This window comes from Triturus cristatus, chromosome 10, assembly GCF_964204655.1.
Source record: "Triturus cristatus chromosome 10, aTriCri1.1, whole genome shotgun sequence".
NCBI classification, from domain to species: domain Eukaryota; kingdom Metazoa; phylum Chordata; class Amphibia; order Caudata; family Salamandridae; genus Triturus; species Triturus cristatus.
Genome location: NC_140593.1, coordinates 379,628,532 through 379,656,384, shown reverse-complemented (window position 1 = coordinate 379,656,384; position 27,853 = coordinate 379,628,532). Strand labels below are relative to the sequence as shown.

At 46.4% G+C, this 27,853-nt stretch overlaps 1 protein-coding gene across 10 annotated transcripts in view; it reads left to right on the top strand.

The window, feature by feature from the left end:
* TAX1BP1 (Tax1 binding protein 1) overlaps window positions 1-27,853 on the top strand; it is a 712,600-nt gene that overhangs the window by 47,340 nt on the left and 637,407 nt on the right. For 8 of the 10 annotated variants that reach the window (XM_085631616.1, XM_085631614.1, XM_085631611.1 and 5 more), the window contains one exon: window positions 13,994-14,177. The exons of the other annotated variants lie outside the window; for them this stretch is intronic. In XM_085631616.1, the coding sequence (XP_085487742.1) occupies window positions 14,001-14,177 (177 nt within the window). In that variant the 5' untranslated portion in view covers window positions 13,994-14,000. The remainder of the gene's footprint in view (window positions 1-13,993; window positions 14,178-27,853) is intronic. 10 annotated transcript variants of the gene reach the window in all.

Genomic DNA, 27,853 nt, shown 5'->3' with positions numbered 1-27,853 from the left:
TTGATTATATAAAGTTCGGCGCATGGTTGCTCCAGAGGGAACGTGCATAAGGTAAGGGTGCTGAGAGGTGAATGTGTGAGGAGAGAATTTTCAAAGAGCAATAGAAGAATTAAGATAAGTAACAAAATACACGGTTTACAATTCACCGTACAAGGTGTCCTGGTCACGTATCAATGAATACAGTCACTATTTTTCTGTACAGAATCCAATTCATATTTTAGCACGTTGGGTAAGGGACGTGTACCAGGCTCATTTATAAGGGGTTGTCGACGTTTCGACCCGTCTTAGGGTACAAAGGTAATTTGATGCCTTGACCATGCGGGTCTTCTTCAGGACAACAGGGGAAGAGGGGCAACCTGACGAAGTCCTCAGCTTGACTTAATGGTCTAGGAAAGGGGGCAAAACAGATGATCAGGATGTTGCATAGCTAATGTGATTAACACCTGCCAGAGCGGGTGTATGCTTACCTAGCGTAAATCCAGGAGTGGCTCAACCATGGATCACTAGTGGCAATAATTCAAAGACCATGTATGTGGTCTGGTCGGTTATATTTCACAGACACTCGAACTGAAAATAAACAGAATTGAACAGTGTGAGGGCCGGGTCGGCGATCTGCTCGCTCTGATGCGAGGATGGGGGCATAAAATTATATAAAAATCACAGTACATGCAACGCGGACTCAATCCGTTCTGCAGTATATCTCAAAGGAAACGGAATTCAATTTGGGCTTCTCATTTCCAGGACACTGGCCGTTCTAGGGGGGAGCAAAGTGAGTGATATAAGTACCAAATAGCCAGCGTTGTATGCTTAATCACCGAGAAGAGACCTCCCAGCGTTCTTACCTGCCTCTAATGCAGAGCGTGCTTCCCGTGGCGTCTCAACCGGAGGAAGCGGGGGCGCATGCGCTCTAAGTATATAAAGCGCACCGGGTAACCGTACACGTCGTGACGGTGCGTCGGTAAGAGTCAGAGTGGAAAGACTCACCGAAGCGTTACACCTGTAGTTTCATCGGGGCCTGCGATGTCTATCTGTGGTCCTACGGAGCCGTGTAATTGGACCATAGTCTACAGTGCCAGGAGTTGCTGGACACAATTGCGAATAGTGACTTAAAAACAAGGGCAGAACTCATGGTTCAATAAAATCAGTAGGCACACAGCAATTCTTAATTGTGTCATGCAATAAATGATTATGACAACCAATAATCCATTATAATGAATATACAGTTCATGGAGGAACATCATTTCTAAAATTACAATGAATGATTACAAACAAACACATGACAGGCAATAGAACAATTGTTCCACGTGTATACAATTCAAACATACGTACAATTAAACATCCATAGGCTGTCAATGTAAAGGCCAAATTATACAGTGTTGACCAGTTGTAATCAAGGGCAATCTACCTGAAGCGAGAGATTAACAAACAAGGCCACATTGTACAGTATTAATCAGTTGTAATCATGAGCAATATACCAGTGGCGAGAGATTATTACCAAAAAACATACTAGCCAGTACTCATAATGGAGATCTGTCTATTAATCTCCTCCAACTCGTTCAATCCTCTATGGATAGTGTCCAAGGAATCTATCCATCTGCATTCCCTTCTGTTAAGTGTCATACTGAAGTCCCCTCCCCTGGGATTTGGCTTGATCTTTTCAAGAACCCACCATTTTAAACTATCAGCTGCATGGCCAAACTTCGTAAAATGGTCAACCAAGGGTGCTCCCACTGTTTTGCAGCGTATACGGCTGCAATGCTGGAGGATGCGACACTTGACTTTTTGAGTCGTCTGACCCACATACATAAAGTCACATGGGCAAACAATTGCGTATATGACCCCTGACGAGTTGCAATTACTGAAACCCTTCAGTGTGTGTACCTTTTCATTGTGTGTGAATGCATTGATTTCTTTGGTCAAAGGGCAGGCTTTGCAGGATCCACATTTATGGTGTCCCGTGGCGGACGGAACACCCCATAAAGTGGTCTGACCGGTATTGGGGGGCATAGGTAGTAAAGATTTAACCAAGTGATCTCGTATATTTTTCCCTTTCTTGAATGCATGTAAGGGGATTGGTGTGTTACCCAATTCGTCAGACACTAGGTGCCAATGTTTATTGACTATCTTTTTGATCTCATTGCTCTTTGTGCAGAATGTTGTGACACACACTAAGCGATCTTCCTTAGGGATCTCCTTAGACTTAGGGGTCAAAAGAAATTCCCTGTGGTTATGCCATGCCCTTTTGCGGGCTTTTTTAAGGAGCCTGATAGGGTAGCCACGCTCCAACAAATGTGCTAGAAGTCCGGCAGACTCATCAAAATAGTCTTCCTTTTTTGAGCAATTCCTGCGTAACCTCAGGAACTGTCCAAAGGGTAAGTTATCTCTGAGGTTACAAGGATGGTGGCTCGAGTAGCGAAGTAGAGTGTTCCTTTCACTGCTTTTTCTGTAGAGATTCGTGTGGAGTTTGCCCTGCTCGGATATTATAAGGATGTCAAGGAAATTGATCTTTTCTCTATTGTATTCAATGGTGAATTGTATATCGGTCGAACATGTATTGAGCCAATGATGGAACCTTTGAAGGTCTTCCACATCACCACGCCAAATGATGAGCACGTCATCAATATAACGTCGCCAGAGTTCTATCTTCGCCCTATATGGGTTAAGATCGCTAAGGACATATAGCTGTTCATAGTGACTCATATAGATAATGGCCAGATTCGGCGCAAAGCTAGCCCCCATTGCTACGCCCTTTGTTTGATTGAAAAACTGTCCCTGAAAATTAAAATAGTTCCTGGTCATTGCAATCTCAAGGAGTTTGATAATGAATTCTGTGGGAACTAGGTGTGGTGCCGGTCTCGTGTCAAGGGCCTGTTCCATACAATTCAATGCCTGGAGTTGGGGAATGTTGGTATATAAGGCAGATATGTCCATTGTCGCAAGTATTTGGGCATTGGAGTCAAAAGGATAATCATCCACTAATTGAATAGTCTGCATGGAATCCCTTAAATAAGTGGCAGTGTTCTCGGCTAAAGGTTTCAAGAAGACATTGATATACTTACACAGAGGCTCCAGAATAGAACCACAACCGGAGACAATTGGTCTTCCCGGAGGGTCTTTCATCCGCTTGTGTATTTTGGGGAGGGTGTAGATGGTGGGTAGTCTGGGATGTTTGTTGTTTAAATATTCATACTCCAGTTTACTCAAAAAACCTTCACCCAATGCATCTTTTGTAACTTTACTTATCAACTTGCCTATGTCCTGCGTAGGGTCTTTTTTGAGTCTAGAGTAGTTACCTTCCACAATTAATTGCGACTGGATCTCCTTCTTATAGTCCTCTGTGTTCTGCAGGACAATGGCACCCCCCTTATCAGCGGGTTTGATTACAATATTGCCATTTGTCCTCAAAGATTCTAGGGCATCTCGTTCCTCTTTGGTTATGTTATACCTAACATATTGTCGTTTTGAAGTGGCATTCACCACATCCCTCATCACCACTTGCTCATAAGCCAGTATTTTATGTGGTACAGCGTGTGTTGGGGGATTAAACTTGGATGGTGGTCGGAGGCCACTGCCTGAGAAGACAGGTTTATAAGGAGTTTTGAGGAAGAACTGTTTTAGACGGACTTTCCTAAAGAAATGGTGTAATTCAAGTTTTAAGTTGAAATCATTGGGCATACATGTGGGGACAAAGGAGAGACCTTTTGAGAGAATTTCCTGTTCATTAGGAGTGAGTACATGGTCTGATAGATTGACTATGGGGTTGTCTGACTTGTGAATCACCATCTGTAGTGCTGGCGGCGTGTTTGAATTTCCCCGTGTGACTCCTGAAAGTGTGTCTGTTTCTTGGATTGGCCTCTCCCTTGATTCCACATTTGTCCTCTGGAACCCCCGGGTCTCCCCCAGGGGCGGCCCCGTCCTCGCTGACCCCACCATGGTTCCTCTGCTAAAAAAGGTTGCTGATTGGGGTAGTTGGATCCAGACGTCGAAGGTGCTACACTTGGGCCCGGACGTTCCAAGTCACTATCTGAACTGCTCCCTAGTGATGAACCCGAGAATGTGGTATACCTTCTGAAGCCACTCCTCCCTCTGCTTGCAAAGGTGCCCTGTTGTTCCCTTATGTAGTAGCCTTCCTGGAGGTAGGGATAGGTTACTTTTTTATCATAAAATTTGATGTCCTTGGCTACCTTATCAAGCTTAGTTGCCTGTGTATAGACGTCAAATTCCTGTATGGTCTTTTCTAATCTGTCAAGGGCTTCTTTAGCATTAAGCAGTGATCTATCCTCGATTATCTCCTTTTTTTAAATCAAGGATCTCCTTAGTCAACCGACCCACTTCCTCTACAGCGGTCTCAACCCCTAGGACCATCCAATGTCTGGAACAATTGTTTGAAACAAAACTGAAATTCTCCTTGAATTTGGGGTTGTCAAGGAAGATGGCGGGTTCGTTTCGTACTTGTAACCCTACAGGTATTACGTTGGATTGAAGATACTTAGCTAAGGTGTGTCCGTGCAAGCGTGTTCTAATGAGTTTTTTTCTCAAGACGTTCCAACTTCGATATCTTCTCATTCAGGGTTAAGTCTACGCTAGTTGTTGTGTTCCCCAAAAATGTATTAACTCCTTGTTGTGGTAGGAGTTTATCAATATAGTCTTCACTGGAGGACAAGGTCTCAGACATAGTCTAACCTAATCCTCTACAAATACAAACAAATTTTACAAAACAACATAAATTTACATATAAACCCTCGCAGGACTTGCCTGCACAAAGGTAGCCATTACAAAAAATGGGGTTGTCCCAAAAAGCCAGGGACCTGGGAATCGAATTATTACAACAAACAATGATCCTGACTCAATACTTAACAAGTAGGATAGATCACTGCTTAATGCTAAAGAAGCCCTTGACAGATTAGAAAAGACCATACAGGAATATGACGTCTATACACAGGCAACTAAGCTTGATAAGGTAGCAAAGGACATCAAATTTTATGATAAAAAAGTAACCTATCCTTACCTCCAGGAAGGCTACTACATAAGGGAACAACAGGGCACCTTTGCAAGCAGAGGGAGGAGTGGTTTCAGAAGGTATACCACATTCTCTGGTTCATCACTAGGGAGCAGTTCAGATAGTGACTTAGAACGTCCGGGCCCAAGTGTAGCACCTTCGACGTCTGGATCCAACTACCCCAATCAGCAACCTTTTTTAGCAGAGGAACCATGGTGGGGTCAGCGAGGACGGGGCCGCCCCTGGGGGAGACCCGGGGGTTCCAGAGGACAAATGTGGAATCAAGGGAGAGGCCAATCCAAGAAACAGACACACTTTCAGGAGTCACACGGGGAAATTCAAACACGCCGCCAGCACTACAGATGGTGATTCACAAGTCAGACAACCCCATAGTCAATCTATCAGACCATGTACTCACTCCTAATGAACAGGAAATTCTCTCAAAAGGTCTCTCCTTTGTCCCCACATGTATGCCCAATGATTTCAACTTAAAACTTGAATTACATCATTTCTTTAGGAAAGTCCGTCTAAAACAGTTCTTCCTCAAAACTCCTTATAAACCTGTCTTCTCAGGCAGTGGCCTCCGACCACCATCCAAGTTTAATCCCCCAACACACGCTGTACCACATAAAATACTGGCTTATGAGCAAGTGGTGATGAGGGATGTGGTGAATGCCCTTTCAAAACGACAATATGTTAGGTATAACATAACCAAAGAGGAACGAGATGCCCTAGAATCTTTGAGGACAAATGGCAATATTGTAATCAAACCCGCTGATAAGGGGGGTGCCATTGTCCTGCAGAACACAGAGGACTATAAGAAGGAGATCCAGTCGCAATTAATTGTGGAAGGTAACTACTCTAGACTCAAAAAAGACCCTACGCAGGACATAGGCAAGTTGATAAGTAAAGTTACAAAAGATGCATTGGGTGAAGGTTTTTTGAGTAAACTGGAGTATGAATATTTAAACAACAAACATCCCAGACTACCCACCATCTACACCCTCCCCAAAATACACAAGCGGATGAAAGACCCTCCGGGAAGACCAATTGTCTCCGGTTGTGGTTCTATTCTGGAGCCTCTGTGTAAGTATATCAATGTCTTCTTGAAACCTTTAGCCAAGAACACTGCCACTTATTTAAGGGATTCCATGCAGACTATTCAATTAGTGGATGATTATCCTTTTGACTCCAATGCCCAAATACTTGCGACAATGGACATATCTGCCTTGTATACCAACATTCCCCAACTCCAGGCATTGAATTGTATGGAACAGGCCCTTGACACGAGACCGGCACCACACCTAGTTCCCACAGAATTCATTATCAAACTCCTTGAGATTGCAATGACCAGGAACTATTTTAATTTTCAGGGACAGTTTTTCAATCAAACAAAGGGCGTAGCAATGGGGGCTAGCTTTGCGCCGAATCTGGCCATTATCTATATGAGTCACTATGAACAGCTATATGTCCTTAGCGATCTTAACCCATATAGGGCGAAGATAGAACTCTGGCGACGTTATATTGATGACGTGCTCATCATTTGGCGTGGTGATGTGGAAGACCTTCAAAGGTTCCATCATTGGCTCAATACATGTTCGACCGATATACAATTCACCATTGAATACAATAGAGAAAAGATCAATTTCCTTGACATCCTTATAATATCCGAGCAGGGCAAACTCCACACGAATCTCTACAGAAAAAGCAGTGAAAGGAACACTCTACTTCGCTACTCGAGCCACCATCCTTGTAACCTCAGAGATAACTTACCCTTTGGACAGTTCCTGAGGTTACGCAGGAATTGCTCAAAAAAGGAAGACTATTTTGATGAGTCTGCCGGACTTCTAGCACGTTTGTTGGAGCGTGGCTACCCTATCAGGCTCCTTAAAAAAGCCCACAAAAGGGCATGGCATAACCACAGGGAATTTCTTTTGACCCCTAAGTCTAAGGAGATCCCTAAGGAAGATCGCTTAGTGTGTGTCACAACATTCTGCACAAAGAGCAATGAGATCAAAAAGATAGTCAATAAACATTGGCACCTAGTGTCTGACGAATTGGGTAACACACCAATCCCCTTACATGCATTCAAGAAAGGGAAAAATATACGAGATCACTTGGTTAAATCTTTACTACCTATGCCCCCCAATACCGGTCAGACCACTTTATGGGGTGTTCCGTCCGCCACGGGACACCATAAATGTGGATCCTGCAAAGCCTGCCCTTTGACCAAAGAAATCCATGCATTCACACACAATGAAAAGGTACACACACTGAAGGGTTTCAGTAATTGCAACTCGTCAGGGGTCATATACGCAATTGTTTGCCCATGTGACTTTATGTATGTGGGTCAGACGACTCAAAAAGTCAAGTGTCGCATCCTCCAGCATTGCAGCCGTATACGCTGCAAAACAGTGGGAGCACCCTTGGTTGACCATTTTACGAAGTTTGGCCATGCAGCTGATAGTTTAAAATGGTGGGTTCTTGAAAAGATCAAGCCAAATCCCAGGGGAGGGGACTTCAGTATGACACTTAACAGAAGGGAATGCAGATGGATAGATTCCTTGGACACTATCCATAGAGGATTGAACGAGTTGGAGGAGATTAATAGACAGATCTCCATTATGAGTACTGGCTAGTATGTTTTTTGGTAATAATCTCTCGCCACTGGTATATTGCTCATGATTACAACTGATTAATACTGTACAATGTGGCCTTGTTTGTTAATCTCTCGCTTCAGGTAGATTGCCCTTGATTACAACTGGTCAACACTGTATAATTTGGCCTTTACATTGACAGCCTATGGATGTTTAATTGTACGTATGTTTGAATTGTATACACGTGGAACAATTGTTCTATTGTCTGTCATGTGTTTGTTTGTAATCATTCATTGTAATTTTAGAAATGATGTTCCTCCATGAACTGTATATTCATTATAATGGATTATTGGTTGTCATAATCATTTATTGCATGACACAATTAAGAATTGCTGTGTGCCTACTGATTTTATTGAACCATGAGTTCTGCCCTTGTTTTTAAGTCACTATTCGCAATTGTGTCCAGCAACTCCTGGCACTGTAGACTATGGTCCAATTACACGGCTCCGTAGGACCACAGATGGACATCGCAGGCCCCGATGAAACTACAGGTGTAACGCTTCGGTGAGTCTTTCCACTCTGACTCTTACCGACGCACCGTCACGACGTGTACGGTTACCCGGTGCGCTTTATATACTTAGAGCGCATGCGCCCCCGCTTCCTCCGGTTGAGACGCCACGGGAAGCACGCTCTGCATTAGAGGCAGGTGAGAACGCTGGGAGGTCTCTTCTCGGTGATTAAGCATACAACGCTGGCTATTTGGTACTTATATCACTCACTTTGCTCCCCCCTAGAACGGCCAGTGTCCTGGAAATGAGAAGCCCAAATTGAATTCCGTTTCCTTTGAGATATACTGCAGAACGGATTGAGTCCGCGTTGCATGTACTGTGATTTTTATATAATTTTATGCCCCCATCCTCGCATCAGAGCGAGCAGATCGCCGACCCGGCCCTCACACTGTTCAATTCTGTTTATTTTCAGTTCGAGTGTCTGTGAAATATAACCGACCAGACCACATACATGGTCTTTGAATTATTGCCACTAGTGATCCATGGTTGAGCCACTCCTGGATTTACGCTAGGTAAGCATACACCCGCTCTGGCAGGTGTTAATCACATTAGCTATGCAACATCCTGATCATCTGTTTTGCCCCCTTTCCTAGACCATTAAGTCAAGCTGAGGACTTCGTCAGGTTGCCCCTCTTCCCCTGTTGTCCTGAAGAAGACCCGCATGGTCAAGGCATCAAATTACCTTTGTACCCTAAGACGGGTCGAAACGTCGACACCCCCTTATAAATGAGCCTGGTACACGTCCCTTACCCAATGTGCTAAAATATGAATTGGATTCTGTACAGAAAAATAGTGACTGTATTCATTGATACGTGACCAGGACACCTTGTACGGTGAATTGTAAACCGTGTATTTTGTTACTTATCTTAATTCTTCTATTGCTCTTTGAAAATTCTCTCCTCACACATTCACCTCTCAGCACCCTTACCTTATGCACGTTCCCTCTGGAGCAACCATGCGCCGAACTTTATATAATCAAAAAATTGTTGTAAATAAATAAATATCGCTTAATCAAATAGTGGATGTTGCATCGCTTCATGGTGAAGTGTCAAATTGAGTTTCTTGAGCTATGCTAAATGTAATTCAGCTCTAAATTTAACAAAGAACTAACGGGATGACATACTGCTGGTTTGTTAAGTATTGAGTCAGGATCATTGTTTGTTGTAATAAGTCTCTTTTCACGCGTTAGTTACGTACACCCAGTGCTTTAAATGGGCCGGTACTGAGTAACGGCACTTCAGAATTTTTTTGCCGTCAGTACCGGCACTTTTCTGTACCCAGGGAGAGTACCGGTACCCTGATCCACAGCACGGCAGGCGCAGGTTAGGTTTCTCCTCCAGGACACATCGGCAGACCTGTAAGGGGAGGACGCAGACAAGTGATTCTTAAGTGTATGTTACTGTGCGCTGCTGAAGCCAGACTGTGCCCTCCATGTGCAACACATTCTAGTCCACCCTGCCAACTTTAACAGCAGAAGTGTCCATCCCGCTCCTTCCCTGAACTTTGCACTCCTGCTTGGGCGCACCCTTCTGTTAAACCCAAGATAATAAGGCTCCTCTCAGCCTAGTGTTCGTGCATATGTTTTTATAGACGTTTCGCACGCATGATCTCCACACTCCTGTACCAGATGATCTATTGCTCTGTATTTCTTTAGAAACTTCTTACAATTTGACTCCTTGAGGTCTGATTGGTACGATGAGATGTCTGTGTACTTCACAACATTTATCGTAGAGAAATTTGTTGGAAAACGGATTGATTACAAGGTCACCGTAGTCAGAATTTTAAATGTATTTATTATTTTGTAAATATATTTACTGGTCCAACAATGACTAAACATGTTGCAGTGTATTCACTACCGTGGCTGAGTGGGTGAGTTTGGAGCACGCAAATCAGGCCAGGTGACTGTGTAACATGTCGATTATTACACCTGGCAGAATCAATGTATAACTAAATCCTACAACATCGAAAGCACAGCCTCCGAAGTACTTCCAATAACAGCTTTAAAATAGCAAGATCGTGGATAGGTATAATGAGGCCTGGGACAGTAAACATCATTCATTCAAATCTTTTTTTATTTACTTCTTTATATAGCAAGCACCTGGCTGCGTGGACAGTGTGGTGCTTTACAGAATACCTGCTAACCGTATTTTGAAAAAATAAGGTAGATTAACGGGGAAACATGGTCAGCATGGGTTTAGAGAGAAAAGAGTCCAAGAGCAAGAAAATATAGATAATCTTTGTATAGGTGATTTTCCACCTAAAGTGGAGAAGGTCCTCCGCTCTTCAAACAGGTTAATCTAAAGTCTAGTGGCCAACATGAGAGGGCCTGGTTCATAGTCTTGGATTTTTTTTTGTTTAAGAATTTCTACTTTTATTTGAACTTGGTTCCTGGTATTTCTCTTACCTCTGGAGGCCTGTGTTTGTTGTTCATGTAGGTGTGTGGCTTTAGGTGCAGGACTTTATAGGCGGTGCAGGCAATTTTAAAGTGAATTCCAGCATCTAAGGACTACCAATGCCGGTCTTTCAGAATTTAAGTGATGTGTCTAGATTTGTTTGCGCCTTTAACGAGGCGAGCAGCAATGTATAGGATGTTCCAGAGAGGGGTGAGAATAGCCTTTCGGATGTCTGCAAGTAGGTCACTGCCATAATCAAGATGAGATGATACTGGGGAATGAGCCATGGTTCTGAGATATTCGGAGGGATGGAGTGTTTAATTTGCCTGAGGTGGTGAAATTGGATTGGATATGTGTTTTGCCATGAACTGCTTTGGTTAAGGGTGAATCCTAAAGATTTAGCACAGAGTACTGGTGTTGGTGTGAAGCCAGCTCAGTTTGTTTGTGAAGCCAGTGATATACTCGGGAAGGAGTGTTCCATGTGTAGCAGGAGGAATTCAGTTTAAGAGGTGGTTATGTTTAAGTGATAAAGTGCTGATCCATTTTGTATGTTTTCTATGAACAGTTTGAGAGTTGAGATGTCTGCAGGGTTCGATAATCTAGCTAATAAAGTATATTTGGGAGTTGTTGGTGTATTGAATATAAATTCTCTCTGTGTGAAGCATAGTACCAAGGCTTTCCATGTAGAGGTCAAATAGAAGCGATCACAGGAAATATCCTTGATGTACAGTGGAAAAAACTGGGAGAGAACGTGATCTGAATGTGTCCATTTTCACCGGCTATGATATGGAAGTGATCAAGGATTGGATCTAGTTCAGGACTGTTGCCCTTTACTTCCGTTCTTGATAGGAGTATTTGTAGGGGGTTCTGTGTTTTATTGCATTGAATGCTGCGGACAAGTAGAGCAGCACTAACACATGGGCTATTCCTTCATCCATTATCCATCGGACCTCACCAACAAATTGAAGGGTGTCAGTTTCTGTGAAGCATTAGGGTGGAGCTCAGATTGGCAGGCATTTAAGAGGTTGTTGTTCGAGGTATGATTGAGGAGTAACTGGCTACAGATTTTTCTAAAACCTTTCCCAGCATAGACTGTGGATGCTGGTCTCATGTTCTGAAAGGCAGTGGAGTCCCGATGAGGTATTTTCAAGAGTGGGGTGATCTAGTAAACTTCAAAGACAGATGTTTGATTATACACCTTCACTAGGAGATAAGTTGATGGTCTTCAGGAAGAGGAAGGTGCAATTTTCCTGCTCTCAAGGATGTTCTTCTGACAGGTCATCATTGAGGTTTACCTTTTCCGAGAAGTTTCCATCTCCTGCTAAAGAGCTGATTCTGCAACTGATTCTAGGGCACCGCATGTTTATTTGTATATTGCTGACATCACAACAGATTGAGGCCTTTAAAGACGCCATGTTGAAGATGTTAGCAGCTCTCCAGCTCCCTCTTGTGCTCCTTTGGGCCCCGAGGATGCGCAGTCAGGATGTCGCAGGAGTGGCTGACCTTCGAGTCTGCTGTGCCTCCAGAGCCTGCCTCGGGTTCTGTTTTGACACTGGAGCTGACTACCATTATGCACCAAAATCCGCACGGTCCATGCATCATTTACTCCTGCACCGATGCTGTCGGTGCCAGAGGATGACCCCTTTTGTGTCATCCTCTCTAAAGCCAAACCGAATCCATGTCCGCCTCAACCGAGCTTGTGCCTCAACAACGTACTAACACACCCGGCCCCAGTTCATTCAGACACAGGCAGAACCATGCTTTTTTTTCAGAGCTCTGCCACAGAACTCTAGCAACTTTTTGGTTCAGATTCTGATTACAGCACACAGCCTTTGGGAATCACCATGGTGAGGACACTTCCCTCAACACTTGGATGTGATCTCTCCCGGACCACCAACAGAAGTGAGTGCCTCCTTCGTAGAGAAGGTGCATGGCAGAGCTTTTGGACTTGCAGTTAATTAGCGTTGATGTCAAAACCAGAATCGTAATAGGTTTTGCAACTGAGATGAACTTACTCTGAATCACTACTCCCAATTAATTATGTTGACTGACTCTCATGGGCACCTGATCCAAAGCCCTTCTCCTGTTCTCAGATTAGCAGGTTGTTTCCAAGACTCCACAGGCCGGTGCCAGGTGACCCTGATTTTCTTTTAGAAATAACATTCTACACCAGCGAGTTTGATGGTTCAAGCTTTAACCAGTAGGGTGAACCCTAATTATTTTCCCACAGCACCATACTGACAGAGAATTGATATGTCAAGAGGCTTTTGGAACGTGGTTGTTTTGCTCCACCAGTGTGGTCTTGCTATACCCAACCTTTATGTAACATGGTTGGCGAGACATTGCCTGCAGCCTTTGACGAATTTCGGGACAATTTAGCTCAAACTATTCAGTAAAGTCAGGACACCACAAAGTACATCATCTTCTCTGGACTGGCCACTACTGACTGCTTAGGCAGATCACTTGGCAGTAAAGTGGTGCTTCAGCAGCATGCTTGAATGAGGTCCACGGGTTTCATTGGTGATGTTAAAGCCTCTTTAATGGACATACTCTTTGCTGGGTCTCGCACATTTAGTGAGAAGGCCGATTCAGCATTGGAAAGTTATAAAGAAAGTCGAGTTACAGCAGGTTCTCTCAAGGCTTACCTTTGTCATTCATTTCATTTGTACATTTACCTGCATGCTGCCCAATTGCCAAATTTATTTTCCGATGTTTGCACGTGTTAATGGGGAATTCTCCTTGGGTTGAAATTAGATCTAGAGGTCACTTCATCTTCTTTCCGCTCATGTGAAGTTGTGGCTAGTTGTTTTTGAAGATGTTAAGAATTGAATGGTAACAAAATACAAATGTTAGTGTTCTGGGTTAATACTTGATGGAGATGAGAAGATATCTGGACTTCTGAATGTTGTCTTGTTACTCTGGCACAGTACTCTGTGCTGGCTCTAGTAGCTCATAGCCTGGGCTTCTCTACTTGGCACTTGTGCCTAGAAGGGTTTTATCCATCTAGAAATTTCTTCAGAGGAAACAACACTCCCTAATCCCCTTCAGCTGTTCCGACCTCTTCAAGGTGCACCATTTGGCAGCTATATTTTGATTTGTCTGATTTGTCTTTTTAAAGGTGTGCAATCAGTAGGACTGCTTTGAGTTGTGAGGTTTGGGTGTATTAGACTAGAGACCAGTACCAAATTGCTTGGGAATTTCTCGGGTTGTTAGGAGTGTGATTTGACATAAGCACAGGTGTAGCTGTCTTTTTGCATGACTTGATGACTTGTTATGCAGTAGTATCCGGAATAAAGTGATAAGTGTGTGTATGTGTGTGTATATATATGTATGTATGTAGAAGTGCCGTGCTTGCAGTATTTGTGCATGACTTGTTTATGAAGTTTTATCTGAAATACAGATGTGTGTGTATATATATATATTTTTTTATTACAGGTCTGTTATGGCAGGGTTACAAGAAATTCCATCTCCGGATGACGCAATGCTGGCCTCAAATTTCGCACATGTGATTTTTCAGAATGTTGCAAAAAGTTATCTTCCTCACACTCAGCTTGAATGCCACTATACTTTGACTCCTAATATCCAACCAAACCAAAAAGATTGGGTTGGTATTTTCAAGGTAAGGCGATTGTGTATTCATGTAATTTGTGATTTGAAGTCAAAAAAGTGTTGTGTGATCACCGTTTTTAAGCGGTATGATTTTATACGAATGTTAAGTTTCTGGAATACATATTTCCAAATAATTATTTTTTTCGACGTATGTAAGAAAACTGTTCTGATTTCTTAAAGTGTATGTCGTGAAAAATGGCATGCATAAATAAACGAAGGGAAAAACGCACATGACGGTTGAATGTTCGAGAGAGCAGAAAGGTGATAGAATCCTGGTGATGACGAAATCACTCGGTGTTAAAGATACTGGAACAATAAGAGCAATAATTTAGTTCTGGAGAGGGGTTGGTGGTCATATATCGAATTGAGTCAAAGCATAGGGCAGGCAAAGGAGCTGGCGATTGTTTAATTTCAGAACTGCGTCGCTGGGGGTCACTGAAAATTTGAATGATTGATGCCACTTATACACCCCTGCATTGATCTTGTCGATCTTTAAATTTGTACTTCATATAGAGCTTCAGTAGCCTTGTGAGAGCTATGAATTTTTTCATGGTTCTTCACTCTGGGATGACCACAAGTTTTCTTATTTGTTATATTTAGTCTTTGCACTTTTTTCCTAACAATTTCTTTCTAAATTGCAACATATAATTGTGAAACGTTTTTGTGTTGTGCCAGAGTGACAACGTTGGTGCTCTTGCCTGGGGCCGAGGGCCTATCGGTATGAATGAGGAGGTTGTGTGAGTGACAGGCATGTACATTATAATTATGGTTGGGGCTAAAACTTTTACGTAGCTTTACAGTCAGATAGACAACAGAGCGTGTGTGTGTATATGCACCAAACAAGCACTGGCAAAGCCAATAGGTCTCGGCAATGCGAGATCTTTTGGCTTTTTTATTGTCTTTCATCCATGTTATACAGCAGCGTCATAGCGCTTCTTTGCCTGACTTTCAGCCATGTTGAACAGCAGCCATGCTAACAGATATTGTCAAAGCCAATTGCCCTCGCATTGCACTTTTTAAATCTGTTTTAGCTACATTGAAAAGCATCTGCGCTGCTGTACAGCATAGCTACAAAACATTGCCAGGTCCAATAGCTCTCATAATTCTGGCCTATTGGCTTTGCAAGTGTTTGTTGAGGACTGGGGCTTATTTTTTATCATCAGACATTGACCCAGGGCAGGAGCAAGGAAGCGGGAATAGAAAAAAAAGAGAAAGATAGAAAAACTGTGACTAAATGAGAAAGCAGAGATGAAAAAGAACCTAGAGAATAAGATAAATGGGTAGGAAATGTGGAGGTGGAAGAAAGCGGTATAAAATGACATTAAAAGTAGGCATTCTTGGTATCCGGTACCCCAGAATTCTGCAGCGGTTACAATGGCCTTCTTAGAAGAGAAGAAAGGAAAAATATGCCCCTCAAATTATTATTTTATTTCTGTATGTACTTATTTATATATTCACACGTTAAGCAGTATATAAATTTAACACTGTGCTCAGATTTTTGATTTATGTCCATTGTCCTTCTTTCCCTCTCCTTTCTCTAGTAAAGCAGCATTCTTTGCATTTGGTTTGAAAGCAATGTTACCATGTACAGCCATTTGCTATGGTTTTAACCTCCAGTACAGCCTGTTTGTTCCCAGCAGCCTGTTAATGATGGTTATCTCTATAAACTGGGCTCTGCAATTGAAAGCGGTTCCTTGGCAACACCTTATCTTAGAGGTAGAAGAAAGAGATGGGAAGCCACATTTCGTCAAGGCTTGAGATGCTTCGAAGATAATTCTTTGACACATGTGTAAATATTGTTGAACAGTTTACTGATCTATTGCCTAGGAGTTGATTTGCACACATTACAATAGTCCCACATCGCAAAGAGCCCTACCAGAGCTGCTTGCAGCAGCTTGTCATTATTTTTTATTTTTTATTTTTATTTTTTCCCAAAAAAACCCCCTTTATTTGCGTATAGGAATTGTACTGGGCAAACTGCCGTTTAACCACACAGCAGTGGGAGGACCCTGCCGACCAGTCGGGCAGTTAAGTTATCTCTTACACGGCCATTTAGCCGACATCCCGGAGGACCGGCGGCGTCTCAGTAAAACATCATATACAATAGACCAGTCATGATTGCAACTGCGATTGGTGGCTGCGCTAGTCCCCAGTCTATGTTACAGCCTCACGTTTATGAATGTGAAGCCTAAAATGGTCCGCCTGCAAATCTGGCGTAGTTCCTGTAAGTTTTAATCATAACACTAACCCCAACCACCCACCCCACCCACTGCACGCTAGCTGTCTCCTCCTCCCCCCCCCATCTACACGCACACGTGTCCTCGATCCTTCCGCCCAGCAGTAACCAGTGATAGCACCCCCCCGCACTCAGACTGTATGCAACCGTGCGTTACTCATTCACACCCCGAGTGACCCCGTTTAGAGCGCGACAGTCAGATCCGAAGTGCACCCGTCCACACTCTCCACGCGCAGGCGTCCATCCCCGCTGTCACACCGACATCCCTCACAATCATGCGCCCGTAGGGTCCTGATCTGGTCCCGTGCCCCCCTCGGTCACATTGTATGTATTGGATTCCTCACTCTGTGTCTCCCCCTGGCCAGCCGACTTGGTGACCCCGGTGGTCAAATACGTTCTATACAATCCCCAGAAGTTCTTGGGACGACTTTTCGGGGGCAGCAATTCGCTGTATGTCTCCGCCTGTGTGCTACAATACAGCATATCCCTGGCCCATCGTTTCTTAGTGGGAAGTGGCCCTCTCATCCAACATGTCGCCACAACTCGTCTAGCTATTAACAGCGCTATATCTGTCAGACGACGCAGCGCTAGTGGGAGCTGCCTGGAATATCCCAGCAACGCCAGCGATGGGTTGGGCTGTATCTCTGTTTCCAAAATCTGGCTCAGTTCCTGAAACACCTCCGTCCAAAACTTAGATATTCCCGGGCAGTACCAGGCCATATGCATGAAGTCCGCCGTTAGGAAGTGACAGCGCTCACACTCCGCTGTGAGGCGGGACCCCGTACCTATGCAGTCTCTCCGGGGTATAATAGACCCGCTGTAAGTACTTAAAGTGTACCAATCTGTGCCGACCATTGAGCGACACCTTCTTGGTGCTAGCGCAACAGTATTTCCACATCTCATCAGTAATATCCATTTGAAGGTTGGTCTGCCAGTCTCGCCTCGCTGTGGAGCACTGGTGCGCCTTGTGCTGGTCTCCGATTTTTTTTTTAAGGGCCGTAACCAGTTTGGACGGCGCCACGGTTTTAATGACATAGGTACGTTCCGGGATTTCCGGAGGTTCTGCCATGCCCGGCCCCAACAGCACCGACAGTGCACTACGGACCCTATGAAATTGAAAGCGTTGGAGTAGCGTGGGCTCAGGTCGCGACGAGCTGATCTGATCCCATGTTTTGACTACCCCATCCAGAAACAGATCAGCCATTCTAGCGACGCCCAGAGCGCCTAACGCCTGCAGCACTCCTGCCTCTCGCAGTGGGGGGAGCCAAACCGCCCATTCACAGTCTTGCGCTCTCAGCAACGCATGCCAAGCATGATTTGTGGCTTTTAGCGAGTCCATTGTTCCTACGCTGCGATCAAAAGGCTGGAAGACAGTCGCCGGCAGAGGGAGTGGGTCTGCAAACAGTTGTTCTAAGATTACGTGTGGGACATCAGAGTTGGCATGTATCCACGTGTGCAGGTGGGCCGCCTGCGCTACCCTAATATACCTTTCCAGGTCCGGGGCTCCAAGCCCTCCCATCTCATACGGCAGCATTAACACCTTCCACTGGACTCTGGGCTGTTTACCCCCCCAGGCCAGCTTAATCAGGGTTTGGGTCAGCTGCGCGAAAAAGGCCTTGGATAGCACTATAGGGATGTTATTGAATAGGAACAAGAATCGTGGTAAAACCATCATTTTCATGATGGCTATTCTGCCCAGCAGAGACAGGGGAAGCCTATTCCACACCTCTACGAGCAGCTTGTCATTATTAAACAAGCATTGGCATAGCCAATAGGTCTCGCCCTTGGGACCCATAGCCAATAGGTCTCGCCCTTGGGACTCCACAAGTGTTCAGCCAGAGCAACTGGCTCGGAGAGAAGCCTGGCTGCTGTGCCTCATGTTGAAAAGTCTTAACAGAAAAAGTGGTGTAAGTATTTTGTGAACGGCCATATTAAAATAACATAAACAATGTCATCATTTCACAGTTCGGAAAAAATGTCGGCACTGCCCCTGTCACCAAAGCTAGGAACTAACCGAGTCGTACACAGAGTACACCTCATAGCGCTCCGAATGGGCTGCAAAGCCCCATGTTTTAGGGCTATACGAAACTCCTGGTCTAAGTAAGAATGAAACCTAGAAATAGTGACGCTGGAGCAAAACACTGAGCCTTTGCAGACGCATCGTGACTGTGACGCTGTTTAACTTAAATGTGTCTGAAACCTCTCAATTTCTCCACATGGAACAAGACAACCTTACATGTTCCCTGAAATGCACTTTCAGATGATGTGGTGTTTTGCTTACTTTTATGGGTGTTATTTCAGACGTTGCGCTTTGTTCTGCTCACCTGCTTGTAAACGGCGGGGCTCAGTCACAGGAACACAACCCTGTGGTCAGTGTGCCTACTGCAGAGAGGTGTTTGTGCCCTGCAGTCGCAGAAAACCGATCACGAACACAGTTTGCCTTCAGAGAACGCACTGCACATTCGAAGCTGTTTTGCACCGTTTTTTGCACTCAGGACCTCGGGATGTGTCTTGCGTGAATAGTTTTTGTGCTTTTTTTTTGTTCAGTGCTTAAAACTGGGAATTAACCCGGGTTAGCTGCCTGAAGCACCAGACAAACCCAAGGGGCTCATTGTCGAGAAATCAGTGGTGTGCGCGCTTTCTACTCCAGCGTCGCAAGTCCAGATACGGTGTTCAATTCACAGCAGCGCCCACAGTTTTTAAAAAATTTCGCCCGCAGGGTTTTTTTAATTAATTTTTTTGCAGTTTTATATAGCGCTAACTCGACGCAAATGTATTGGAGCGCCTTACATGAGCACCAGTTGCATTACAGACGGACTTTTTTATTTCTAGACATGGGAAGAATAAGTGATTTGCCCAGAATCACAGGATGCGTGAGCCTCCCACCAGACTCTAACCTGGTTCCCCAGCTTTAAGGTCGACCGCTCTGGTCGTTAAGCCACATCCTGTCCCCAGAGTTTAACCTCCTTGAGTTATAAAATATATTATTTGATTATTGTTCGTTCTCTACGTAATGCGGTTTCTTCTGTGTGTGATTATCTCTGTGAAACTTACATGTTGTACGTTAGGCAGAGCACTGAAGGATTTGAAGACTAACAACTGTCAATTACAATGCCTAGAAATGACACGGTGCCGCACGATGCTATGTGCAAAGCTAGTGTGGTGTGTCCCTGCACATGTTGAGTCTCGGGAACCAATATAGTGTGTGGTAGTGCACCTAAGAACTGGAAGACACCCCTCACCCAACCCGCAGTGTTTCCTTGTCGGGGGGTGGGGGAGGTGCACAGTGGCGTCATGCAAACTGATGCGGCCACAATTGCAGAACGCGGTGGGGAGCCACGGGTCTCCCTTAAGTCACAGATTTTGATTGGCCCTGTGCTAAGTGGTGACCCCTTGAAATACTGTGGTCTCCTGCAGGTCAGGGGCTGCAGAGGCCTGCGTTACACTGGTTTTCCTGTAGGATGTGCTGGCTGCGACATCGCACCCGTCTCCGGTCCTCGCAGCGCCGAAAACTCAAGACTTTTTAAACATCAACTACATTGTATCAAACAAAGAAAATAAACCCGAATACAATGACGGATACCCGGAGCAGGAGTCGACTTCTCCGTGTTTACATTTGTTTGTTTTTGTGTGTTTCATCGCGTAGCGTTTCTGTTAAAATAATCTACGTCCGTGCACATCATCGTCGGGCACTTGGAGCCAAAGATTGTCCACCGTCTAAGGATGAAGTCCTCTGAGGCGAGCTCACGTGGTTGGAAAATCACTCTCTTATGGCACATTTTTTAATACTTAGTAGTTGAACCGGATTTAAGGCTGACGTGTTTGTAAACCAGATGGGTTTAAATGTGTGCAATATGAATGCAGAAACTGTTGTGGAAGAGGCCTGCTGGTGCAAAGAGTCCTCGTGCTGCGTATGACTCAGGCTGCGTTGGCAAAGAGTGGAACCTAGCCAAGGCTTGCTCAAGATCACACATGTATGTGAACTGGTGGAGAAGCTGGGAGTACAAGTCGGTTCTCCTGGTCACAAAGTGAACAAGCGCGGTGCACGCGCACTGCAAGGAATGTGAGGTATGCAGCTGGCACCCGGCTGCGCTGCTGCTCGCTCCCGAGCTGCCTTGGCCAGGGGAGAGAGAAGGCGGGACATGCGTGCTGTCTTTCTTAGAAAGACGCACGCAAAGGCCAGTAGCGTCTGAGCAAAAAAAAAGCGCACGGGCTTTTGTGGTCCCTGTTGAAAGTCCTTACTAGAAGCCTCGCAGAGCAGCGCATGCGTGCTGGCTCAGGCGAGACCTAAAAAGGAGAAAGCAGCGTGTGCATAATTCTTGAAGCCTCGTGTATTTTGAACTTTAAAGTTTGTTGGGGCGATACACCTACAAACAATGTACTTTCCATATTAACACACACCTTTGAGACGATCGCTGACTTTTGTATACTTTTTTTGCAGTGTTACCACCTGTGTGAATATTGAAGCATAACCTAATTTTACTGTGCTGTTCTTACTGTGCTTACAAAAAATGCAGTAAAAGTGCCGAGATAAGAGAGTGAGGCTAAAACGGACATGCAGGAAAGATTTCTCAGGGCGGGGGAGGAGTTTGTGTGGAGAGGGCCTGGAGGTGACAAGTCCATTCTTGGTTTCAATTATCTGGTCAAGTTTGCGCTATATTAAAAAGTAAAAGATGAAAGATGCCAGAAACTGCAATGTTCACAGAAACGTGGGTGGCGGGTGGGGGGGTGGGGGTGTTAATGAAACCGGGATTGGGCGGTTGAGAAATTAGAAGTAACCGTCTGGGCTGGAGGGGAAAACGCAATCACTCATATTGAGTGCTAAAACCCACCCAAAAAGTAGCTCCAAAAAAGGGAGCAATGGACGGACACAAGTACTTGGTCCATGCTATTGGGGAGGGCCAAACACAATAAGAAGACCTGACACAGGCCTGCCTTGACAAACCAGAACAAGGGAAATGAGAATGACGTTGAAGTAAACCAATGATAAGCTATGGGCGGGCTGTAAGCCCACTGTGTGTAAACAACATGCGCTGTCTAGCCGAGACCTAAAAAGGGGGCATGGGGTGATCTGGCAAAACCTAGTAATCTACATTGCACATGCGCAAGGCATAGAAGCCATGATGCCAATCAATCACTCAAACATTTGCAGCAAATCACCTGTGAGTGTCTTAAGGCGATGGAGATGTCAGCTGCTGCGAAGTTGGGTTGTTCATTCGAACATCCAGTTCTTGAGTTCTCTCCTGAATTGTTAGCATGATGGTGCAGTCCTGAGGTGCAGGGGAAGCTTTTTGCATGCCTTGGCTGCCAGGTGCGAGAAGGAGTGTAGTCCTCTGTTGGTTCAGCGGATCCGTGGGTTGTCGGTGAAGGAGAGGAAACCAGATCAAAGGTGTCTAATGGGTTGGTGGATGGTCAGGCATTTGTTGATGTATGCTGGTTCCTCATTGTTGAGGGCATTGTAAGTGTGGGTCAGCATATTGACTGGTATCTCTTCTGGATTGGGAGCCAGTGTAGTTTCTTGAGGTGCTGTGTGATATGGGTCCTTCTAGGGTGGTCGAGAATGAGTCTAGCTGCTGAGTTTTATATTGTCTGGAGTCTATTCAGGAGGTGTGCTGTGATTCCACATTAGTGTTTCAACAATCCAGTCTGCTGGTGAGGAGTACCTGCGCGACGGTCCTTCTGGTGTTGACTGGGAGCTACCTGAAGATCTTGTGGAGCCTGCGAAGAGTGTGGAAGCAGGTGGATGAGGCTGTGTTGATTTGTTCCTTAATCGATAGCTTGCTGTCAAAGATGATGCTGAGGTTGCGGGCATGCTCTGTTGGGGCTGGCCGAGTTCCGCGGGCCACCATGCATCGTTCCATGAAGAGGTGTATTTCCCAAAGATGAGTACTTCTGTCTTGTCTGTGTTGAGTTTGAGGCAGTTGTCCTTCATGCAGTCAGCAATATTCATCATGCCAAATAGGCCAGAATGGGAGTTGGTGACATTAGCAGTAGCCATTCATCTTTTTAGGTCTCGCCTTGCGTTGCAGCGCGTATGCGCCTCTCGCTCTGCGAGGGCTTCTTGGAATCATACGGTTTCAGAAGCTCGCTTTTGGCTCCGCCCCTAATTTCCATTGGTGTGCGTCATTTTGCGTCACCAATTATGCTAAACGGGGTGTAATGATCGTCCCAGAGGCTTTTTAGTCCCTCCCGGTTACCACCCTGTCCACTTTTTGCCCTGCCCACCTTGACTGGGATTTTACTGGCGGCGTGACACGGTGGGTTTTATAATGAATATCGGCACTTTATTCTCACCATTTCTTGCGTGTGGGCTGTGCGTATCGTCTCATGATGAACCAGGCTACATGCTTTGATCTGCGCTGCTGATGGCAGGGCACTGGCCTGTGTTGCTCTGCCCCTGTATCGATCACCTCACCTCGGTGACGGCCGATACCGGCAGCACAGTGACGGCCGATACCGGCAGCACGTGTTGCCCCATCACGAGACTCCTTCTTCCTGGGTCGGGATTCTCCAGTGTGTGAATGTCTGCTGCGTCACGGAACGGCCGGCCCCGCGAGAGCAGAAAAGGAGGAGCAGAGACTCCCCTGGGTCAACCAGGAGAGAGCACCGCGAGCTACAGGAGAGTCGGCTGCCGGGGAGCACAGGCGAGAGTCTGGAGCACCGAGACTGGAGAGCAGACTGCTTGGGGAGCACGGTCCGCTGAGGCAACAGCCACTGTATCCCACTCAAGGTGTCCGTGAGTGCTGGCTCCTTCCCTTCTATAATGTCCTGGGTGTACTGCAGACAGAGGAAGCGTCGTCATACTTTGTCTATTCTCGTTAGAAACTTGAGTTAGTTTGCACAGCTCACTTTTTTAGAAGTTTATCATTTTAGGAGTGCCTCATCATTTGCACATGTTTGTCTACACTGTACACTATTGTGAAGTTTCACTTCCCAAAGGGTGTCTGTCTGCACTGTGCATTCGTTGTGATGTTTCACATTACAGACGGATGCCTCTCTCCATACACACTTGTTTAGAGGCCTCGCCTCACACACCTCTCTTGATGCACACACACCGTGACGTGCCGCAAACCTGCCGGGCACAGCTGGGGTGCTTGTCTGCACTGCACACTCGTGATGTTTCACATTAAACAGGGATGCATCTCTGCCCACACACTCGTTTAGAGGCCTCACCTCACACAAAATACTTTGTCTATTCTAACTGATCCTATTGGGCCTAGATAGCGCAAGGGACATGTTATGTGGTAATTTAGGTTCTATCAGCCTAATTGGAAAGCATCTGCATAGTTTGCTGGAAGCAATTGTTTACTTCACTTTTAACAACTCACAAAGTTAGCCCGCTACTGAACGGAGTAAAGTATCTTGCTCAGGATCACACAGTGTGGTCACTGGTCCGAGAGACAAGGTGGGGGTTGCTCGTTAATTTCACCACTGCTAGACCTAATTCACCCACCCAGGCATCTGACGGACACACGGTTTCTAGCATGAAAACAAGAGGTTGTATTTAAACTTTGGGGATTTAAGTGTGTGCATCGGGTCTCCGTGCTCTGGCTGCTCACTTACCCCACTGTACGAACACACGTGCCACAGAGCGGGCACTCGTTGTATTAGCGCTGGGACGCACTGATCATGAACAGTGACAATCAGATACCCCGGTCTTTGGTCAAGCTGTTAGAGGGAAGTACTAGAGAGAGCTGGCAGGAACATGACTGAGTACATGGCCCGGAGAGGGGGCCGTTTTTTCTCAATTCTGTGGAACTAGAAACCCTCTTGTGCAGGCTGCAGCCCCGAACAGGGCACATGGCGCCCTCGGTATAGGTCCACTCTCTCCCTGCAGCTCTGCTGTGCCGTCTCTTGCCTCCAGACCGACCTCCTCCTTGGGAGGTTCGACGCTGCTGTCTGCTCCTGCTGCCCGCTCCAACTGGGACCAGACTGCCTGCAACCACCGTAACCTTTCTCGGCCGTTTTTTTCTTCTTAATTTTTCCCTGTTGTGCCATGGTTATTGTGCCCGTCTGTATCTTGCTCTAATTCCACCACTGTTTTTATTTTCTTAGGCCTGCCTGTTCCTTTCGCCGCTGCTGCCCCTGTGCCCCCCCCCCCCTCCCCGGAATTCCCCCACTCCAGCCTCTCCTCCCTCCCACCTCCCCTACTTAATGGCGGCCGCTGCGCGGTTGAGCAGTAGGACCTACCACTACCCATCGCTACAACACCACCATCCTCCTCACCCTTAACCCTGGAAGACTTGGAGAATGCCAACAGGCCTCGCTGAACACAACCCATGGCCAGTTCTCCTGCCTCCACTGCCGCCAGACCCTCACCACCACCCCGGCCTCCAACACTGCAGACGCCAGCACCGGCGACACCCTAAAATGCTTCCTCCTCAACGTACACTCCAACACAAACACACCATGGGAATCTGGAACCTACTATACTCTCCCGACGTCGCCTTCTTCACAGAGACCTGGACCAACGCATCCTCCGCCCCCGACATCAGCACTGCCATCCCAGACAGATACAAGATCCAGAGGAAAGACCGCCCCAACCATCCAGGAGGGGGCCTCACCATCGCCCACAAGAGCACCCACCACCTCCAGCGAAACCTTCCCCTCCGCCAAACACCTGCACTTCCAGATCACCCCCCAAAGCCACACTCCGAGGAACCCTCGTCTACAGACCCCCCCGGCCCCCGAACTTCCTTCACCATTACCATCACCGACTTCATCGCACCCCAAGCCATCGCCTCAACAAACTCCATACTCATTGGAGACCTGAACTTCCACCTCGACAACCCCAGTGACCCCCAACTCCACTATCCTTCGTGACAACCTTGCCAGCATCGGACTTAAACAACTCGTCAACACACTGACCCACAGAGCAGGACACACCCTCGACCCCATCTTTGCCCCAGGAAACAGCATCCAATTCAGCCAAACATCGCAGCCGCCATGGACCGACCACCACTGCGTACACTTCGCCATCAAAAAACCCAAGGCACCCAAACCAGCCCCATGCCCACCACGAAGGAACTGGAGCAAGGTTACCGACGAGCAACTTAACTCCACCTTTACCCGAGACAACCACACATGGGCACCCGACGCAAGCGATGCAGCCAGAGAACTCCACTCCTGGATCTCTGACTGCGCAGATGATCTCGCCCCGCTACGCAACCCCGACAGGCAATGCCCCAGGAAAGCCACCTGGTTCATCACGGCTCTCCAAGAAGCCAGACGCACCTGCAGACGCCTGGAGAAGAACTGGAGAAACACCAAGAGAACTGAAAACCACACCACCTACAAGGAGGCCATGAAGGACTACCACAACCAGATCAGAGCCACCAAGAGGAACTTCATCCACAACAAAGTCCTGGCCAACTCCAAGGAACTTTTCAGTGTCATTCAAGAATTCACCAACCCACGCAGCGAAGCCACAGACATCACCCCATCCCAAGACCTCTGCGACAAGCTGAAACCTATTTGACACCATCTCTCACAGAATCCTTTTGGATAAACTGCGAGAGATTGGTGTCAGAGGGATGGCACTAGAGTGGTTGCATAGTTTTCTATCAGACCGATCTCAATGTGTACAATTGGACACTTTTGTGTCCCAGACTACAATTGTGAAGAAGGGGGCACCATCCTAAGCCCCACTCTGTTCAATATCTATGTGTTCTCCCTGGCCACCATCATTAGAACTTGCGAGTTTCAAACTATCTCGTATGCGGACGACACTCAGGTGATAGTCCCCATAGAGAAGGACCCCGGGGTGACCAGAGCAAGATTCAAGATCTGCATGTTAAAAATAGCCACATGGATGAGAAAGAACTTCCTACAGCATAACTCGATCAAAACTGAGATCTTATTGTTTGGGAAAGCTGAGGATTTATGGACTGAGTGGTGGCCAGTGGAACTAGGAGAAGCTCCTACCCCAAAAACATGGGCGAAAAATCCGGGCATTGCAATTGATAACAGTCTCTCTATGGAGGAGCATGTAAAGACCTTATCAGGCAAGTCCTTTGGACTGATGCGCATGCTAAAAAGGATCTTCCCTTGGATCCCTCTTTCCACCAGAAGGGTCCTGATTCAGGCGCTTCTAGTCAGCAGACTAGATTATGGAAACGCTCTACTGGTAGGGATTAGGGAGGACCTGCTCTCAAGGCTACAAGTCGTTCAGAACACTACTGCACATTTAGCATTGAATAAGCCAGCATGAACCCCATCTCTACCTCTGCTGAGAGAGTTCCATTGGCTCCCCATAAGGAAAAGAGCAGTTTTCAAAACTCCTATGCCTAGTGTTTAAATCTCTCCACGGGCTGTGGCCAATATACCTAACCAAGAAATTAGAATGGTATACTCCGGCCCGCCAGTTAAGATATAGTGGCCAGAAGGTCCTTCGAAACCGGAGAATCAAGAAAGTTAAAATGGGAGGCCGTGCCTTTTCCTACCTAGCCCCCAAGTATTGGAATATTTTGCCAGAGGACCTGCGGGCATGTCCCACTCTGGCTGTCTTCAAGAAACTTCTCAAAACGTGGCTATTTTAATGAGCATTTCTCACATTAGGCTGCCTGCTTCCCGGGCGCCGAGAGATCCCCTTGGGGACGATTCGTGCGCCATATAAATAGTAATAATAAATAAAATAATTTCTACCTCCAGATCAAAAACCTCGATGACAATTTCATCGACCAGGCGCCACAGACGGCCCCCCGCCCCCAGAAACACCAGCCAGCCCACCATCTCCAACTGGACACCGATCACTGCCGAAGAAACTGCCACGACCATGAAAAGCATTCACTCAGGGGGGCGGGGGGGGCCCACCGACCCTTGCCGACCCTTGCCACCCTCACATCTTCCACAGAGCTGCAGCTGCCATCGCACCCGAACTACAACGCACCATCAACACCCCCTTCAAAACAGGCACCTTCCCAGATGACTGGAAGCGTGCAGAAGTCAGACCTCTGCTCAAGAAGCCCACAGCTGACCCCACCGACCTCAAGAACTATTGGCCCATCTCGCTCCTCCCCTTCGCAGCCAAAGTTGCAGAGAAAACAGTCAACAGGAAACTGACACGATTCATTGAAGAGAACGCCGTCCTCGGCCCGTCCCAATCCAGATTCCGAAGCAACCACAGCACAGAGACCGCTCTACTTGCCGCCACAGATGACATCCGCACCCTCCGGGACCAAGGCCACTCCCCAGCCCTCATCCTACTTGACCTATCAGCAGCCTTCGACACCGTCTCCCACCGCACACTAGTCGCCAGACTACACGACGCAGGCATACAAGGAACGGCCCTGGACTGGATCCGATCATTCCTCACCGGAAGAAGCCAAAGGATCAGACTCCCACCTTTCCTCTCCGACACCACGAAAATCACCTGCGGAGTCCCACAGGGTTCATCCCTGAGCCCCACCCTCGTCCACATCTACATGACCCCCCTCACAGCCATCGTCCGA